The following is a 19,350-nucleotide window of genomic DNA, read 5'->3' on the forward strand; positions in this document are numbered from 1 at the left end:
GGAAAACACGGTAATTTGAACGGTCTGAGGAGAAAGAAGAGGAAAGGCAACAACAGCGGGGTTGTTGATTAAAGATTAACAACGTTATCGCTATAGAAACGAATAGTAAGCGAGAGAAACGTAGGGAATGCGGGAAAGTAAAATGTAGTTAGAAGAAAATTAAGTTTCTGCAATTTTGGTTAGCGGTAAGCTAAGTGTACAAAGTTGGGTCGTGGTAAGTTGAGAGTCAGTCAGTGCGAGTTTGTTAGAGGAGATGTGTGTAAAAATGCCGTTACTAAATAATGGCGCTCAGCTGACGGTTTAGATTGCGCCGAGAAGGACCGAGTTAGTTCATCTTTGGTTGGAATATTGTTTTTGTTTTAATTAAACGTGGCCGGATAAAGATGAAGTTGTCGGATAGGAACGTGGTTCGTTTGGCCGTGGTGCAGCACATTCGCGCTTTTTTCGGAATTAAGTTGAAGAACTGGAACAAGAAGAGCAGAGCGAGCAGCAGGTCCGCCGCGGAGCAGCAGCAGCAGCACCTGGTAAGACGCACAGACTGAGTCACTGAGTCCCAGCTAGAATAAAGTATCGTGTTGGACCTCCACCTTCTTCGACCTTCACCTTGCGATGTGTAATTACTACTAGTCACGTTTTGTTTTATGTTTATCTGATTCATTTCTCCAAGGCTTTTGATAATGTTAAATAAGGAGCTTTATTTTTCCTTTACACCACGAGGTGGTATTATTAATTACTCGGGTGCTTCGGCTACAACGCCACCAGAATGAGAATGGAGTCGTCATGGCATGGGGCAATGAGACAGTTTCCTTTCTCAACACTGAACATAAAGGAAGACACTACTAGTCTAATGTCCAGCAAAATTCACTACTCTTGCCCTGCTCCCCAATGATTGATAATATTGTATCGAAATTACATTGATTGGTGAAGCACTTTGCATTGATTTATCATGATAAACATAAATCAGTGTTGAAGGGTGAACGTGCCATGGGTGTGTTACTAGCGAAGAGAAAGTCAGCAGCGAGTGAGCTGCTTACAACCATCACAGAGAAAGTCCTTGAATAATACGATAGCTAAGTTTTTGCTGTAGATGAGCTGTTCGTGTGCTCTGGGAAGAAACCTTCAAGACCCACCTCACTGGTGTTATGTGATGAACATACATAGTCTTGCTTCCCACAGAAGTCACTTCCGTTGTTAATCAAGACAAGCATCTATCCATCCCATCAAATGCTCAATTAGTTTGTTAAATCATCTAACTTGGTGTAATCTGATTTTGTATTTATTCATTTAACAGGCATTTTTCTCCAAAGTAACATACAGAAAACAGTGCATTACACCAGCAGATGGAAAGATCTAGATGTACACATGTAATTCTTCAGTACAGTTACTCATATGTATATAATCTGGTATGCATTAAAGTAACTACATATAATTTTATCTTCTTTTTTTTTTTTTTTTTTTTTAAACAAATGCACATCAGAGATCAGGGGAGAAGTGAGTCCGAAAGATGTTTTAAGATTTGACAAAGATTGGCATACTTTATCTGTTCCCGTGAAGATGTAAAATCACAATTAAAACAGACTGAATACTTTGAAAGTGTTTCTGACCGAGTGATGTTGCTTTCTTACTTCCTTGCTGTACAAAAAGACCCTTTTCTTTTCTGGCAATGAAGCAGAATGGAAAAATATGCAGTGAAAAGGGAAAGAGAAAGGTGTCTTTTCCAAAGTAGACGGCTCCAGTCATTTTAATGAATTTCCCACACCATGGTAGACAAACTATATATGTCTTAAATTGATGGGCAGAGGCACTTATGAAGTTGTTTTTCAAGCAAATGCTATTGACACCGAGGCAGCGTTTTTCCTACTGTCTGTGTTAGAATGTGTGGCACTTGGCAAGTACAATGAAGACTTTGTGTGAACAAGTGCGATGGCAACTTGCACCCCAAAGTGTCAGAGCCTCAGGCTGTGTTACATTCAGAGGAAACAAGTGAGCATCTCTGGGTGTAGGGAAAATAACTTGCTTTGAAATGTTCAAATGAATATGAAGTCTTCTGTGACAGGGTTTTTTAACCTGGGCTCCATAGATTCCTTGGGGATCTGCTGATGGGCTTCAGAGGGTGCACCAAGCAGGGGTGTCCTTTGAGAGTAAACGCAAAGTAAATTAAAGTCTACAATAAATGAAAATATTCATTTGCTGTTATCTATGGCAATTCTATGTAAACAGTTTTCACTGAAATAAATGTAGTAAAATTATCTCTGAATTTATGGACATTTTTCTTGGGTAGCGTGCATAACTTTCAACAGATTCTTAATAAAGAAGGTTGTGGTCTAGAAAAGGTTGAGAACCACTCTTCTAGAAGGATGAAAACCCATTTTAAAAAGGTACCCTTGGTTCACTTTGTGGTTCTCTATCTTACTGCGTGTTACCAAATATCAAAGGATCTTGTCCGGTGTATCAAAACTAGCAAAACTGAATTTGCGTGATCTTTTTTCATTCTACGGGGAAACGGAGACAATTTTATTGCACTTGGCGATTTTAAAAATGGCTTCTGTACTGCAAAGTTTCTAAATTTGACAGTGACTTATTTGGTTTTCGGTGTGTAAACAGGACTTATGTTTTTCACAGGTCAAAGTCTTTGGAGTGCCTCTTGAGAACTTAGAGCACTGCACTACTGCTGAATATGGCACTGTACCCTGGTAAGATTGTACCCCTGTGACATGTATTGTTTATATCCCACAATTGAAAAGCATCTGCTAAATGAATAAATGTAAACTTAATGATATCTTGACTTTTTGGGAGCATCTCTGTCTAAAACAGTCCCGCCTTTTCTAATTTTCCAGCTTTCTGGTGGATGCCTGCACAAGTCTTAAGGAACATATCCACACAGAGGGCTTGTTCAGAAAGTCAGGTTCTGTCATTCGTCTAAAAGCCTTGAGGGTGAGTGACAACTGGGTGTTGTTATGTTTAGGGCCTCAAGCTTCAGAAGTGAGTGCATGAACATGTCTCACCAGGCTTCATATCATTTTGTCTCTGCAGGCAAAACTGGACCAGGGTGAAGACTGCATTTCCAGTGCCCTCCCTTGTGACTTGGCAGGCCTCTTGAAGCAGTTCTTCCGTGACCTGCCAGATCCGATCCTGCCCACTGAGCTGCAGGAAGCCATGCTCAAAGCCCAGCAGCTGCCTGCTGCAGAAGACAGGGCCTCTGCCCTGCAGCTACTATCCTGTGTACTGCCTGATAGAAATTCCCACACGCTGCGCTACTTTTTCAACTTTCTTAAAGATGTTTCCCAGAGGTATACTCTCAAAATTATCTTAGTCAATGTAATTCTTTGCCACTTTTAGTTTGCATTCATGGATAACCTCCTGCCTTTACCAGTGAACTTGATCTTTGTCTTGTTGGTCTCAGGTGTGAGGAGAACAAGATGGACAGCAGTAACCTGTCAGTGATTTTTGCGCCCAATCTGCTGCACAACGAGGGCACAGAGAAGATGAGTGCCAGTACAGAGAGACGCCTGAAGCTACAGGCTGCTGTTGTGCATTTCTACATTGAGAATGCTCAGGAATTTGGTATGGCATCATTATGTTTGCAAGCTCTGTCAAATTACCTAGAGGTTGTAGTCCCTTTGAATCACAGGGTTGTTACACATTTCTCCCTTAACAGGTGTAGTGCCACAGTTTATCCTAGAGAAGATCCCAGGTATGGTGGGTTGTGAGATGGACCTAGTCTCTCCCCTTCCATGCACAGTGGAGGATGGGGAGACGGACTCTGGTGTAAAGAAGAGACAAAGACGTAGTCTTGGAGGTATGAATATGAATTCCTGACAGTAAGTTAAAACAGCTGAACCTTCTGTAGTTTTTGTGGTTTTTCGGTTGAACTCAGTGTGCCAGGATGGATACAACATAAATTTGTCATCTACATTTTTCTGTATTGATTTGTATTTTAACGTATGATGGGTGGTCTGTCACAAAAGCTCCAAACTGGTTAGGTCTTGAGTATGAATCAGTTTTATGTCTTGCATTCCAGATGTGGTTAATGGGGCGCTACATAAGCTAAAAAGTAATAGAACACCCACAAATACACCGCACTCTGACGGATATGGTAGGTGTTCAGGTTCAGGCCTGGCATACCCTTGAATGTGCAGATTGGCGCTGCATTCTTGAATTTCAGCAATATAATTCAAACTACCCCACATAGAACATTGATTTGTAATATGGTAGTAATTGATTTGTAGTGAAGTCTTTCCAGTTAATTGGGACATAAACTGGAGGAGAATTTTTGAAGGGTAGTTTGAATATTTTTTAAAATTTCTGCTGAAACTACCATTGTGTTGCTGTTTTGCCTTGCAGAAATGTTCATGCCCTTAGTCCTTCAGGAGGGAACTATGCTTGTGCACCTTTTCCACTTCTGCTGATTTCTTTGCCAGCATGCTTATCAGTAGTTTCAAGTACTACTACTTTACAAACCATAAATGGCTGATACGATATGGATGCTAGATTAATTCCTTGAGATTTGCTAAGATTTTATTTTTGTGAGGTGAGGTGCTCACATTAAGGTTTTGCAGAAAACATTGCCATTTTCAGTTTTTTCCCCACTTAGTATTTTCATCAGCTACACCTGTGATGCTGACCCCAAATGCAAAGCGAAAACTTCCACCAGAGTCTGGCCACAGTTACGGGTTCTCAAACAAGAAAAAGAAGTCCATCAAAAAGAACCTCGGTCTGGAACTGTTGCCCAACAGTCTCTTCAGCAGCAGCTCTACTCCAGGATCAGGTATGCTCCTTGCATCATACTAAGTGGATGACTGACTGGAGGAATATTGGTAGCTCTGTGCCTGACACAATTTGTCAGTGAATGAAGGCCTTTTTTCTTCTTCCTCTACTCTTCAGGCTGCCTTGATTCTAGCCCCTGCATCTCTCTAGACTCTTCCCAGAATGCCTCAGTGGGAAGGACCAGGAGGCCATCTGCTACCTCTGCAAGGAGAAAGAGCAAGAGAATGAGTGGAAAACATGTTTGCAGGTACGGTGTGTCATTTAGCAAGACCAACTCTGACTGAATTTACATACACTGGTATTAGACTTTGAACTCCTTGGTATAAATCTTGTTACTCCAACTACTGGAATGGTGAGTCCCTTGAAATATTTCTATTGGTTCTTGAGCTTGTAAGATAATACTAAAACGATAGAGATGGCGGAATGTGGCTTAAACATCAGGCAAAAGAGAAGGTGGCTTCTACATTACTTCTACCTGTGGAGCCTCAGGACATGCAGGATGATGTGTTGTGCTACACTATGTCTGTTTTTCAGAGTGGAATCGGGGAAGGCTGGCTGCTTCTCCCCCAAAGTGACCAAGAAGGATGCTGTACGCAAGTCTTTGCGTCTCCGCTTCAGTCTGGGAAAGAGCAGCAGAGATCCTGTAAGTCCAAATTCTGAAAAAACCTCAGTGATTGTCAGCTCACACTGTGCTGCCAGCTATTCTCACAGCTAAAGACCAATCTCAGTATGTCTGAAACATGACCTCACTGTGATTATGGTTGATCTAGGGGATCTTCTTCTGTGCATGATTTTTATTTTCCTGTCATTGTTATGTATCTTTCTTGCCTTCTTGTTTGTGTTTTCTGACTTCAGCATTTGGAATTAAACATTAAGATGCATTTTTTTTCTGTTTCTGTTCTAGCCAGTTAAGTTGAAATAATAAGAGAGATATTGTATGTGTATGTTGACATGGTGAACAAATCATTCTCTTAACAATGAATCAGTACATCACTATGAACATTTTTGTCTGTGTGGGATATTAAAGAATAATGGTTTATTAATAATCTAAATAACTGGTCTATAATTTAATATATTGACCTCTCAGTAGCTGCTGAATTCTGCACTTTAATCAATGCCCTTCTAATATGTTTAACAGATGTGGTTTTCTTGTAAAGAATTATGCAAAGAGTATTAAGACTCCTTTTTACTATCAGTTGTAGCTGAGTTAAGCTTTTATCATTAAAATTTACATTACAAAAATGTTAGTATAGAAACGATGATGCTCTAATGTGCCTTAATGAAATGTATCTCAGAAAAATAGTGGGTTTTCATTAGTGACCTGTAACATTTTTTGTAAAATATTTTGAAGTGCATTATACTATGATGTATATTTAATGCACAATAAAATAATTACAATACTATTTTTGCAAGGATTTTTTTTCCATTGTGGCTGGTATTTCTTTATCCACATTTTTATTATTCAATATCTTGCAACAGCATGTGATTTAATGGCATACCCATTCAATAAACAATAGATACCTCTATTCCAACAGAATGTCATTTCACATTCACTACTGGGGCCCAAAGGATCAGAGGCCATAGGCTGGAGACTTGCTACTCAAGATATCACAACCAGTTTTGTGTTCTCCAAAGAGACACCATTTAGTCCTGCTGTTTTACGAGACAAGAATGCCTCCAATCGTGAGTATCTTTGCTTCAGATTCTTATCAATTTCACTTATTGCCTCATGATTCTGACTTTAATTTGGAAGCATTTTATTTGTTTTGGGTTGTTTAAAAAAAATAAAATAAAATTACTTTCTGATGATACACAAAACAATGTTTCATTGCTTGTTGCCCTTTGCAGGACCCAAGCACATCAGCAAGTCTGAAGACAACCTCTTAACCCCTCAATGTGATAGTGCAGCTCACCAGACATCCTGGAATGGTGCACGTCCCAATGGAACCAAGCCTTTTGGTAGCGATGCCTACTTAGGCACCCCTGTTGGCATGTCCTTCAAAAACAATTACTTTTCTGAGCCCACCCTAGGCCCAGGCAAGCTCCCCAATGCTGGTAATACTCCCAAGCATCTTTGCTGTGTAACCAGTGCTGAAAGCCTGCACAGTGACAGTTCCATCATAGAGGACAGCACTCTCACTGGCTCCACTCTCCTCAAGGTCAAGAATGCTTTTGCAGAGTCCAGCAGCAATCTGTGCTTAATCATTAAGGACCACAGTGCCCCCACTGCAAAGGAAATGAGATCAGAGGTGATTGACACTGTGCTTTTGCAGGAGAGCCCTTTAAAACCAGAGGTCAAACAGATTTTCAAGAGTCCAAGCCAGAGGGAGAGCCAAATTCATGACCAAAATATTACACTTAATCAGTTGGAAATTACACCCTTGACTCCACTACACATAGACTCTGCATTATTTGAGGTCCAACCATTAGCTGATTCTTCTGAGGAGGAAGACATTTTACTCCAGAGTGGAAATGAAGCAGTAGCTTGCATGCCTGATCAGCTGAACTGCAGTAGGTTGGTTGAGGCCCTTGACATTGGCAGTCCCCTGCCATTTAAACAAACCATGTCCATTAATGTGCAGTCTAAGCAGTCTACCCCTTGCAGATCAAACCTTCAGGTCTCCGAGCAGTTGGGGCAGATGGGAAAAGCAGCAAAGTCACCTGCACCTAAGGCCCATCTGTCAAATTCTTCAAACGTCTTAGGTACCTTAGAATCTCGTCTGCGAGTGGCTGACCACATCAAATGGTTCAACACCCTCACTTTGGACTCCCCCAAGACCAAAGCTGTCCGTTCCCCTCTCAAGTTCCAGCGCATCCCGGTCAGACAGTCTGTTAGGAGAATCAACTCCCTGCTGGCCAGTAAGGCTTCAGGAGGTCCTACCAAGCCTGCAAGTCCAATTGTGAAGTCACTCAGTCTTGAGACCGGGCTGTTGGCTGCTGGAGCGGGACCGATGGTTACCTGCCTTGAAAATGAGGCCAAAGGGCCACGTGAAGTTGCTCCCAGAAGATTTGGCAGCACTAGTCAGCAGGTTAGGCACTGCGTGCTTGATGATGTGACCAACAAGGTGCATCAGAAGATGAAAGGTGATCCATCTCTAACAGGCAAGGGCAATACCACATCATACGTAGGGATCTCTGAAAAATTACTCTTGCGTCAAGCGTCAGCAAAGGACACGTGCCACTACAAAGGCTCGCCCAAGAACCCTCTCGCAGAGTGTCGTCTGCTCTCAGCCATGAAACCCATTGACCTCTGAGATGCCCTCAGTGCTTTGCTTGCCAGATAGCCACATGCCATGGAGCATACTTTCTTACACTTGAATAGAAAGCATCCCTTTGTTTATAAATGTTAATTTATTGTCAAATTCTTAATGCTGTTCCATAATGTGAGCCTTGACAGTTTGACAGACCCTAATAATTTTTTTATTATTATAAAAAATGTTCTCTGTGCTGGGTGTCCAGTTTTTCAGTTTTGCACTTTCTCTGTGTGAGTGCCTGAAATGCAGTGAGGTTTTAGTATATGATGGATAGTTTTGTGATTGGAAGCATCAGTGTAGAATTTACGTGTACTTTACCGTAATGTCATGTTTGATTTTATTTATATTTTATGCTTAGAAATTAGTCAGGTTAAGCATTCCCGTCATGGTGTTCTGTTAAGATTTTTAAAGAAGAGAAAAAAATCATGTCCTTTGGTTCTGCTTTTGCTATTAGATGCTGATCATTCAGTTGGGCTTCTACTGTAGGGGATTGTTATAGCTTCATGGAGAAATTTAACAGAAGAAATGTTAATTTTGCTTTATCTTGCATTTTCCCTTCTTCAAAACGATTTAAAAATGTTTTTTGTTGTTTTTTGTCAACCAAAAAGGAATAAGTTCATCACAAAAAGCAGACCTCCAGTAAATTTTCACAGAAAAAGAAAAACCTGTACGAAGTGTGACTGTTCAAGTTGTCTAAGTGAATAAATGTAAGTTGTTTTTGTCATTCCTCTGTATAGCTTGTGTACAGTGGAACGAAATGTTGCTTCTCCGGAGACCATGGTGGTGTAACAGAACAGGGTACAAAACAGTAAATAAATACGCGGGACAGGACAGGCCGTGGACGCGGCGCACATGGGCTGTGAACTGTAGGCAGTTTGCAGCGCATGGAGTCATGCTGGTTTTGCTGTTGGAAATCTGCTGCTATGTTGCACAGCGTTAAGATTAAACAAACCATTTCAAGTAATTTATCCAGCCTAATTTTCCACTTTGTAAAATGTGCATACTTTTAATTCTCATGAATTTTGCCTGCTTTTGTTCTAACAATGTCACACTCAACCTGTTTGTGACGAATGATTGAATGAGGTTTTATTTGCTAAGTGTGCTAATGCACACAAGGAATTTGCTTGGGTGCTTGGTGCTTTCAGTATTACAGGCACAGAGTAAACAGCATATTTACTGAGTAAAAAGAATAAATACAAAAAAGTAAAAGTGATGGGATATATTGTACAGAGACATTAGCGAGAGACTAGAGAGTTTTTGTGCACAAATACAGTTAAAAACCAGCTACAGCGCGATCACAGTTTCCCTAACGGACAGGCCCGAATGACTGTTTACTTTACAGTTCGAGTCAACATAACATAAGACGCAGATAAATTTCCCCAATGGCGGGTGGTAACGGGAGCGAGGGACGCGCGCTCCTGCTCGCTGCCTTGGCAACCGCGCGTGCATCATTACCTCTGCTTCTGCGAGCCCGGCGTCGCCGCGCGACAGAATATCGCCTCCGCTTCCTACTCGCATCAGCATTTCATGGTAAGAACGCTTTAAAATATGGCTGGTTCGGGATTTCTTACATAATTGTGATAAACACGGTGGCTCCAGTAAAGGAAGGGATTACACGGTTTATTTCGATTTGTCTACGTCGCTGGAGTGGGAGGAAGATGCAAACGGGCCTGCCTGGACTGCGCTAACAAAACATCGAACAAATAAAAGACGCACATGATATTTTAAAGTAGAACTGTGCTTCTTAAAAAAGCGTATCATTTTGTGTCATTCATATCAGTGTCTTTTGTGATCCGAACATAAAAGATGACGTCATGTTCGCAGCACATAATATTAGTAATGATAATCATAATATGCATGACTGGGTTATTTCATTCATCATGGTCGTAAATTTTGTGGTACTGGAGTGTTTAAAAATGAAATATTCTCATAACAGATTTTTGCTGCTTGCTTCAGTCTCCAATAAATAAAACCCGGCCTCGGCCTGCAACGCAGAACTGTAAATAGCTTATAATAACAATAATCATTATATGAAGGGGAAATTCTGCTTCTGTAATGGTGAAGAAGTTGGGATTATAAAATGATTTTTTTTTTTCCCCAGCGGGTTGAAATCCAGTATTAATTTCCTTGCGCTGAACGGAATGAGACAGAATGGCGCGCAGTGGGGTGGGGGGGGGACAGGCGCGAGTCCCTTTAAGGCGCCTTATCTGCACGCTCTCAATGACTTTCCAGGCCGTGTTGGCGATGGGCTCCACGCTCGTGCTGCGCGCGCTCCTGTGCTGCACCGTGCTCGCGGCCGGCCGCAGCGCCCGCGCGCTCGACCAAGTGTCGGAGGCGGATCTGCAGCGCGTGCTGCATGGCATCATCGAGCAGCTGGGCATCGCGCGCCCCCGGGTGGAGTACCCCGCGCACCAGGCCACCAACATCGTGGGACCGCAGAGTATCCAAGGTGCGGCTCCCATTGTGCTTTTTAAAACCATCTCTGAGGTGTGATACTGTGAGTGTGAACTCTTTTTGTTCAGATGTGTGCGTCATTGTGTCACAACTGTGCCTTTGGTTCACAGGTGTAACAAGGTGTCTTTGCCCAAGAGCGGAACACGCTTCACGCGTAGCCCCCTCAGTAACTGCGTAACTCCTTTCTTGCGCTGCTGATCACGTTCTTGGGCCCCGATATCTTACTAGTTGTTGCAGCCCTGGAAAAGGCACATGTCTTAGGACATATTTGGATTTTCTAAGTGACCGCAATTATACTGTCACACAAGCAAAAAACATTAAGGCCGGTGGAAATAATGTTTACCAGACACATTTCTCCACTGCACCTTACAATGTCACAATTACTTCAAGCTTATAGTTATTTACCCATTTACACAGCTGGGTAATTTTACTGGAGTAACTTAGGCTAAGTACCTTTCTCAAGGGTACTACAACCAGAGGGGGGGATCAAACCTACAACCTTTAGAACCAAAGGCAGCAGCCCCAACCACTAATCTACCAGCTGTCCCAATGAAGTGTGTGCTGCGAAAATGTGAGTGTATGGGCATGGATCCTATGGATTTGGGCCATAAGGAAAGAAGGGGGTCCATAAGAACCAGGCAGTTTGTAGCCCTGTTACCCAGAATCACCACCGAGTTAAACTGCTCTAAAAAAATGTGTCACCCCACTTTTCATGCTGACCTTTCCTTGAGGAGCTGCTCTGTTCAGAGGCTTGATCATAAGAACCTTTCCGTGAACCTCACGTGTGAATGAATATTATCTCACATGAAAATAATGACTAGTTTGGACTATTTCTTGATAGGACACGACGTCACATTTTCACTTGCAATATCAAGTGTTATGTATGAAATAGCTGTGCCTGTCACTATATACTAGGTGTTTGCCTGTATATGTGGCTGCCATGCAGTGTGTTCATTGCTGGAGCTCAAGATAGTGTTCTGGTACTAGCAGAGCTCCCTTTCAGACCATACGTCTAATGGGAGCTGAGTGGACATGTCCTCCAATATTGAAGTGAGCCGTAGTGACCCCACAGGATTTATGCACACCTCCCCTGAGGACTGTTCCTAATATTTTTGGTCCCCGAATAGCTGACAAGTTGTTGCACGGCTGATTCGGACCTCGGTCTCTCAGAGCTGGAGTCCAGCACGTTCATCTCTTGCTGCATCTGCCTAAATGAAAGCCGCGCTTGGTGGACTGTTCCTGGTCTTCCCCGGCTCTTCCGTCCTGCAGCAGCTTGGGACAGCTTGGGACGGCTTAGGACAGGATGGCACAGGGACAAGACTGCAGTTTGCACCCACTACAGGGTCTCAGTGACAAGGGCAGATGGGACAGACAGGGCATCTCCAAATTTAGCTGTAACCAAATAAGCCAGTTTGGGAAAAATCCCATTTTTAATGTCTGGCTGCCTGCCAGGGCTGTCTCCAATTTGGAAAGAGGCAGCAAGGTGAGGGGGAGACCAGTACTGTCTCAAAAGAGGGGAGATTTGATACTGCAATGCGGTCATGTGACCAGTGCGGGGGGACTACCTTCCAGATGAGCGTCTGTCTCGACGGGGCAAAGTCGAGCACGTTGAGTTGACTCTGTTGTGGCTGTTTGGTGGGACTTTGACGTTCCCAAATGGAGTGTTGTCACTGCTCAGTGATGCACGTCTACCGTTTCAGAATGTAGCACTGACATCTTCACAACTCTAGATGGAATCCAGCGTCAACACTGCATGGGGGATAGATAGATATATAGCTAGATCCTTCCTTTCTGAACATGTGAACAACCCCTAGGACTTTTACACTAGAGAATACTAATGTGGCGCGCAGCGCCGTGGGTTTGGATGGGGCGAAGGAGGACGCGGAAGCAGCGTTCATAACGAACGGTTTATTTGAACACCAACACAAAGGGAATAATGCTCTCGGTCCGAGGACCCCTTTTCCTCCAAGACCTGCGCTTACAGCCAGCCTGCCTTAGCACCCCTAAGTTCTTTCAACACACTGGGAGACACGGTCACCCCACCATTTTCCCCCTAAGTGCCCCCAGTGGTTACACACGTTTAACATTATTTCCCATAATGCAACTATCTACATTTAAACAGTAACGCGGGTCGTTACACTATATTCCCTCTCTTGTACTGTAGTAAAGAACATAACAGTGGCAGCTGACTTTCAGACCAGCCTTAGTAATAATTACATTGAAAGAGAGCTTTAAATACTGGGGACAGTCTCACAATGATTGCAGTATTATTGTTTTTTCACAAGGGGGCAGAATGAGAGCACGTCCACATACCTGTACGTTACCCCATTTTAAATGGATTGTACCTCATTCTTGCTATTGCACTGGTTGAAAGCTATGTCCTTGGAAGACCTTCTGGCTTTTCATGTTTTGGGAAGCCTATGACTTTTTCCACATTTAAATTCTGGCTGTGTAGTTACACTACACTTTACAAATGAAAACAATTATGCTATGTTTAATGTGTGCAATTCTGAGGCTAAAGAATATCTTGACTTACTTTTTAAAGATCTAGAAGAACTGTAAGCTCTTAAATCTTAAAATGTTCCACTGTGAGTTCCTTTATTAATATTTATTCACTTTGTTACTGCCTGCCAGTTTGTGACAGAAATACCGTATTGGAAAATATGAACAAAATTATAAGAAGGTGCTTCCTGTAGCTGGGGGGTGTGGTGGTGCAGTGAGTTTGGCCAAGGCCTGCTCTCTGGTGGGTCTGGGGTTCGAATCCTGCTTGGGGTGCCTTGTAAGGAACTGGTGTCCTGTCCTGGGTGTTCCCCCTCCCCCCTCCAGCCCTGTGCTGCTCGGCTAGGCTCCGGCTGACTGTGACCCCGCTTGGGACAAGTGGTTTCAGACTGTGTGCGCGCGTGTGCTTCCTGTAGAAGAACAAAGTCAAAGGCTGAGTATAAATGAAAGTAATGAATTTCTGGAATTTTCCAGAAATCCAACTGGTTCCAGTACAGTGAAATGAACTCCCACAGACGTTGTCTGAAGCCGCTTGTCCCAAGCAGGGTTACAGTGAACCAGAGCCTAATCCAGGGTGTAAGGGACACACACAGGACAGGACACTAATCCATCACAAGGCACCCAAAGCAGGACTTGAATCCCAGGCACACCAGAGAGCAGGACCCAATCAAACCCGCTGCGCCACATCACCCCTGTCACTGATATTCAGAACTGTTTAATCTCTCTCAACATTCAGCAAAGGTCTCAAAACGCATCTCTTTTGGACCCGCTTGTCTTCTGATCTCCATAAACTTTCATTACATTCTGGAAAAACACTCTCTGTCAATTCTATATGCTGCTCTTCATGTCATGTTTTTTGACGAAACAGCGGTATTGGAATTATTGTACTTTGTCAGTACATGCTTTGTATCTGTATCACTCTTTCAAAGTGAAATGCATGTTTGTTTATCTGTCGCTCTGGAGAAAATCTCTTCTAAATTAATAAATGTCAATCCGACTGTAAATTTGTTCTTTTGAAATGTCCACTTTGTCCACCAGGTGGTGCTCACGAGGGTCTCCAGCACCTGGGACCTTATGGGAACATACCCAACATAGTTGCTGAGCTGACAGGAGACAATGTGCCCAAGGACTTTAGTGAGGATGAGGGCTACCCAGACCCTCCCAACCCCTGTCCTCTGGGAAAGACAGGTAGACCTTCGTATGTCCACATGGAAACAGCTGCAAAAATTGCTTCTGAGTTTTTTACTACGTTAGAATTCTGCCTTCAACCTGTGCCTTGTCCCTGCTCATAGTTGGTAGTTTAACTCAGTTAGGGCCTAGGACAAACAGTTATTGAAAATGGATGGATGGATGGATGGATGGATTACAGCTCATAAACAAACTTTATACAGTTTCAGTTTTGGATTTGCTTAGTGTTGGACAGGCCTCGGATTGGTTCAGATTGGTGCAATGGGTGTATCCTGAAGATAGAAGGGTGTTGTAAGGATATTGTATGGTAAAGGTAAGTGTCGTTGACTTTCAGCATGTGTGGAAACAAAATGGGCCAAAGCAGTTGTGCCGTCTTCCTTAGGAGCAACCAGTGTGTTGACCTCCAGCATGTGAAGCCCACACACAGGCCTCAGTGTGAGTTGTCCCCCCAGGTTCCCTCTGGCCTTCCACTAGACTTCACAGAAGTCCCTGTTCAGGGTGTTATGCATTAATTTGATGATTGAGAATTCCATGCAGTTGGAGGGGTAGCCTTGCCCCCGGTGTCCTTGCAAAGCGCTCTTACCTATTATTACCCTGCCTCCCTCCCTGCTCGGAGGCCCCCATGTGCCTGTGGGGCAGCTTGCCATTAATCTTTCATGCACATCAATAAGACATTTTGGTCCAGGAAAGGTGTTGGGATAAAGCCCAAGCCTTGAAACTTTTAGTCTGGCCTAAGAAAGTTAGAGAAATCCCCCTCTGGGGTGCAGACAATCATATTGTATTTATTTAACAAATATGGGAACAGTCCTGCTGTTGCACTCATTGAGTGAATTCTAATAATTTCAATGGGAAAAAAAATAATGCACAATAATGAATACTAATAAAGCATTTCTGACAACAAAGGGTTTAACCCTTTTTTCACCAAACATGTAAAATTTCTGCTTTATCTTTTAAATTTTACATTTATCAAATCTAATTCAAATCCAAGCAGAGATTATCAGAACTGCCCCAAACAGCTTTAAATGGAGCCGTATATATAAGGTTTAAATCAAACCTTAACCTTAACTACCTTGCTCTGTTTGTTTTGTTGCTTTATTTTGTTTCTCCTGGGTGGTGCAATGGTAGTGCTAGAAACAACTTCTGTGCTGTGGGTTTGACCCTGGTTCCTTACATAGACGTGTTTCAACTGATTTGGTGTCTCTGAATTGCTCTTAGTATGTGTGCGTATGAATTAATGATTGTATGTTATTGCCCTGCGATGAACTCATGTTCCATCCAGGCTGTACTCTGCCTCATGTTGTATTATGCTGGGATAGGCTCCCGACTTCTGCAATCCTAAATTGGACAAAAAGTTATTAATAATGTATGGATGCTGTTGTTCTTTTATTGTTGTAATTTTTTAATTGTTGACATTTATGGTAAATGTATGTGCTTTCAGGGGGTGCGGTGGCGCGGTGGGTTGGACCAGGTCCTGCTCTCTAGTAGGTCTGGGGTTCGAGTCCCGCTTGGGGTGCCTTGCGACGGGCTGGCGTCCCGTCCTGGGTGTGTCCCCTCCCCCTCTGGCCTTACGCCCTGTGTTGCCGAGTAGGCTCCGGTTCCCCGCGACCCCGTATGGGACAAGCGGTTCCGAAAATGTGTGTGTGTGTGTGTGTGTGTGTGTGTGCTTTAGAGCCGTAAACACGTATATTTCTCCTTTGCTGTGAAGTGCTTTGAGGAGCTACTTTTAAATGCACTATATAAAATAAATATTGTAATCCCTTGGTGCTCATAACTCTTCTCAGTTGAGCTGTTTTCTAAAGTATAATTTGAGTTAAAAGAACAGTAAATCGAAAGAAAAAATAACAGTTATAATGATATTGCCTTTCAAAATATTATCACGTCAGGTCATAAACTGAAAGGTAAGGCGAAATCTTTGCCCTTTCGGCTTCTTTGAAAAGTGTTTCGCTTTAAAGCTCATCATTATTATAATTGATACTTTTATGCTATGATAAAAGTCACAAGATTCCTGAGAGATACCTGTGGCTTAAAGACACCTGTGATACGCAGGAGAAACCATGAGTCTTGTGTCAGGCTCATTGTAACCTAGGCTTGTATTTTGAAAATAAATGTCTGTTTTTATAAGTCGATCCTTATAAATGTGAGGTGACAGGTTGTTTTGAGAATTTTACGGTACAAATTACAATTGCTTCTAAGTCCAAACTGTTGTCATATGGCAGTTCATATTGCAAGGAAGCTCTGTAACAGTAATAAAGCTGTTGTTTTTTATATTTAGCTGACACCCCCCCAAAGTGACTTACACTGTTAAGGTACTTACAATTATTTACCCATTTATACAGCTGGGGAGTTTAGTGGAACAATTTAGGGTAAGTACCTTGCTAAAGTGTACTGCAGCCGGAGGTGGGAATTAAACTTGCGACTTTTGGGTCCAAAGACAGTAGCTCTAAGAGCTATACTACCAGCTGTTTAGGGTGCACAATCTTTTCTGTCATATCAAGGATGCTTACACTTTACTTAGAAGAAACTGACTCAGTTACTGAATAGCTGAGAGCAAGATTATTACTACTTGGTATCAGTGATCGGTTTTCACCATGTTGCTGATGCTGTGGTACTCTCGATGTCCCCAGAAGCAGATGGATGTATTGAGAACTTCCCAAACACGGCCAAGTTCAACAGGGAGTTCCAGCAGCAGCAGCGCTTATTCAACCCAGAGCACAACTACCCAAGTCTGTCCAAATGGGTGAGTGAGAGTTGCTAGAGTATAGGCACATGCTTATACTGTGCTCCTTATCATCAATGACATGTTGATGTGATCTCTCTTCACTTCCCTTCAGGGAAACATGTCACAGGAGGTTGAGTGCTTTTTTTGTACTACTAGGCAAGGCTATCAACATGAATTTCTCCACTGACATCTCAAAGTTGTCTAAACGGGATTAATTGAAACTCTTGAAATTGAAATTTGGAACTCTTACGTAGACATATGTTGATGTCTCCTTGACTTGGGTCTTCATTGCTTGTTCACAAAGGTACGCACCCAGCTAACTGTGAGAGTTCTCAGGTTGAAATGGATGGGACCTGCCCTTTAGGACAGCAGAGGAGCAATGATGTCTCGTGTCCGCTAGAGTCCTTTCTTTTTTTATGATCACCATTCATGACATGTGTGCTAAGCATACCTTGGCGCTTCCTGAAAAAATTCACACTTCTTGGATATCTTACACCTCTTGTTCAGGAGCTGTTTTGCGTTTTTGGATTGGTGGAAAATTGGCAACAGCTGTTCTTCACAAAAAGACTTCATATTGCAAAGCAAACCCTAATAAGAGCATTTAGAATTATTTGCTGAGAAAACGATTGTTTCCCTCGGCGTTAAAAAGGCCAGAGACAAAATGACAGGTCAGATTTTCTACTCTTTATTAACATGAAGCCCAGAGGCTGTTAACTGGCTATTTTCTGTTTGTTGCACATTGTCACATTGTTTTTCATTTCTTACAGAACAAGGAGCTGTTGTTTGAAAAACTCAAGGGTGGAACTAAGAGAAGAAAGAGGGTATTTTAACTTTTCTTGTCTCTCTTTCCAAGAATGAATGCTGTCCAGTGCTATATGGGGCTTGGTAGTACAGGCCCAGGGAGGCAGGGACACTCCCTCAGACAGGTAGCCTTTATGTGACTTACGGTGTACAGTAAGTGTGCATGCTATCTGCTAATGTTTACACCGAACATTGGTAAATCCTTACTGCATTTCAAATGGATAGGGGACCTAGAAATACTTCAATACATGAAAATCCTTCTAATATGGTCACAGTGGAAGTGGAAGTATTACGCTTACATTTTATGGAAGGTGGGACAAGGTGGGGTTGAGTGGTTCGGGATGGGGGGTGGGGGGTGAAGGGGTCTGCTTTACAGTCCTGATTAGACCTGATGTAGTCTTGACAATTGTACTTTTGTGTTTTCCAGAGCACCAATCCCTATTTAATGGGTCAGAGGCTGGACAATGTAGTGGCCAAGAAATCGGCACCCCATTTCTCAGAGGAGGAGAAGGAGGAGGAACCTACTGCCAGCGCTACGAAGAACTGAAGCTAGGCTGCATGGCTGGACATCAAGAGATCTTCATCATGGTTAAATAACTGACTAAAATGGGAGACAGATGGGGTGACAATTTAATTCAAATGCATCTTAAATACAAGCTATCTGTGTATATTGGTTGTGATAATCAAAGGGTAAATATTCATGACATGAATTTCAGTTTTTGGGAAAATAAGGGAGAGGATCAAAAAAGTAATAGTTTTTGGATGTAATGTTCATGTTTTATATGACTGTTTCCTTGGCTCTTGGATCCACTACCAGCCTCCAGATTTCTGATATAAACTGGTAATGGAAACAAGCTTCTCCAGGCAACGTGCTGTTTTTAGATACTTTCCCACCCAAAATCTCATAGTCTTGTGCGCTCTGTTGCTTAATTTTGTGTTCACTCTGGTATGTCTGTGTGCACTGTAGCTTGTACTGAGTACAAAGACTAATAAATTTCATGTTGTGCATTCTTGGTTTATTCGGGGTGTACTACACTGTGTGGAGGAGTTGGATCGTATCTTTGGATAAGGAATGGGGGGCTCACCATGTGTTCAACACATGGCAACATTACGAATGGACCTGGGATCTGGTAGGTAAGCGGCAGAAGACACGGGTTCGACAGTCTGCATTGATCCTATGGCCATACCTGCTCTTCTCTTCACCTTGTCTTAACAGCTAATGATCGTTAAAAAAAAAAAAAGGACTAATAGGATTTACAGGTCAGAGGAAAATAAAAACAGTACATGTCTTAAAAGCAGCATGCAGATTACCAACATTTTTATTGAACAAAAAATAAAAGGAATGCCAAAGAGATGCGAAATTAAGAGCGCAAGGAGAAGGGAGACATTCAAGATGGTAAACATTTAACTTGTATGTTATTTGGTCAGGGGAGGGTGCAGTGGTGCAGTGGCGCAGTGGCACAGTGGGTTGGACCGCAGTCCTGCTTTCCGGTGGGTCTGGGGTTCAAGTCCTGCTTGGGGTGCCTTGTGGCGGACTGGCATCCTGTCCTGGGTGTGTCCCCTTGTGCCCTGTGTTGCCGGGTAGGCTCCAGTTCCCCGTAAGGGACAAGCGGTTCTGAAAATGTGTGTGTGTTATTTGGTCATTTTCAATCAAAATGGAAAAGATTT

General features: G+C 42.7%; 1 protein-coding gene across 1 annotated transcript; it reads left to right on the plus strand.

Moving 5' to 3' along the window:
* Positions 1 to 30: 30 nt before the first annotated feature.
* Positions 31 to 18,690, plus strand: arhgap11a (Rho GTPase activating protein 11A). The gene is made up of 18 exons (XM_029258618.1): positions 31 to 524; positions 2,623 to 2,693; positions 2,838 to 2,934; positions 3,034 to 3,290; positions 3,404 to 3,564; positions 3,659 to 3,799; positions 4,022 to 4,096; positions 4,595 to 4,768; positions 4,885 to 5,014; positions 5,302 to 5,410; positions 6,303 to 6,450; positions 6,616 to 8,019; positions 9,385 to 9,551; positions 10,254 to 10,470; positions 14,013 to 14,162; positions 16,790 to 16,899; positions 17,649 to 17,702; positions 18,110 to 18,690. Exons 1-18 carry the CDS (start codon positions 384 to 386, stop codon positions 18,227 to 18,229), a joined length of 3,726 nt encoding a protein of 1,241 aa, XP_029114451.1. The 5' UTR covers positions 31 to 383; the 3' UTR covers positions 18,230 to 18,690.
* The last annotated feature ends 660 nt before the right edge of the window (positions 18,691 to 19,350 follow it).

The sequence above is a fragment of the Scleropages formosus genome, chromosome 15 (genome assembly GCF_900964775.1).
Source record: "Scleropages formosus chromosome 15, fSclFor1.1, whole genome shotgun sequence".
NCBI lineage: Eukaryota > Metazoa > Chordata > Actinopteri > Osteoglossiformes > Osteoglossidae > Scleropages > Scleropages formosus.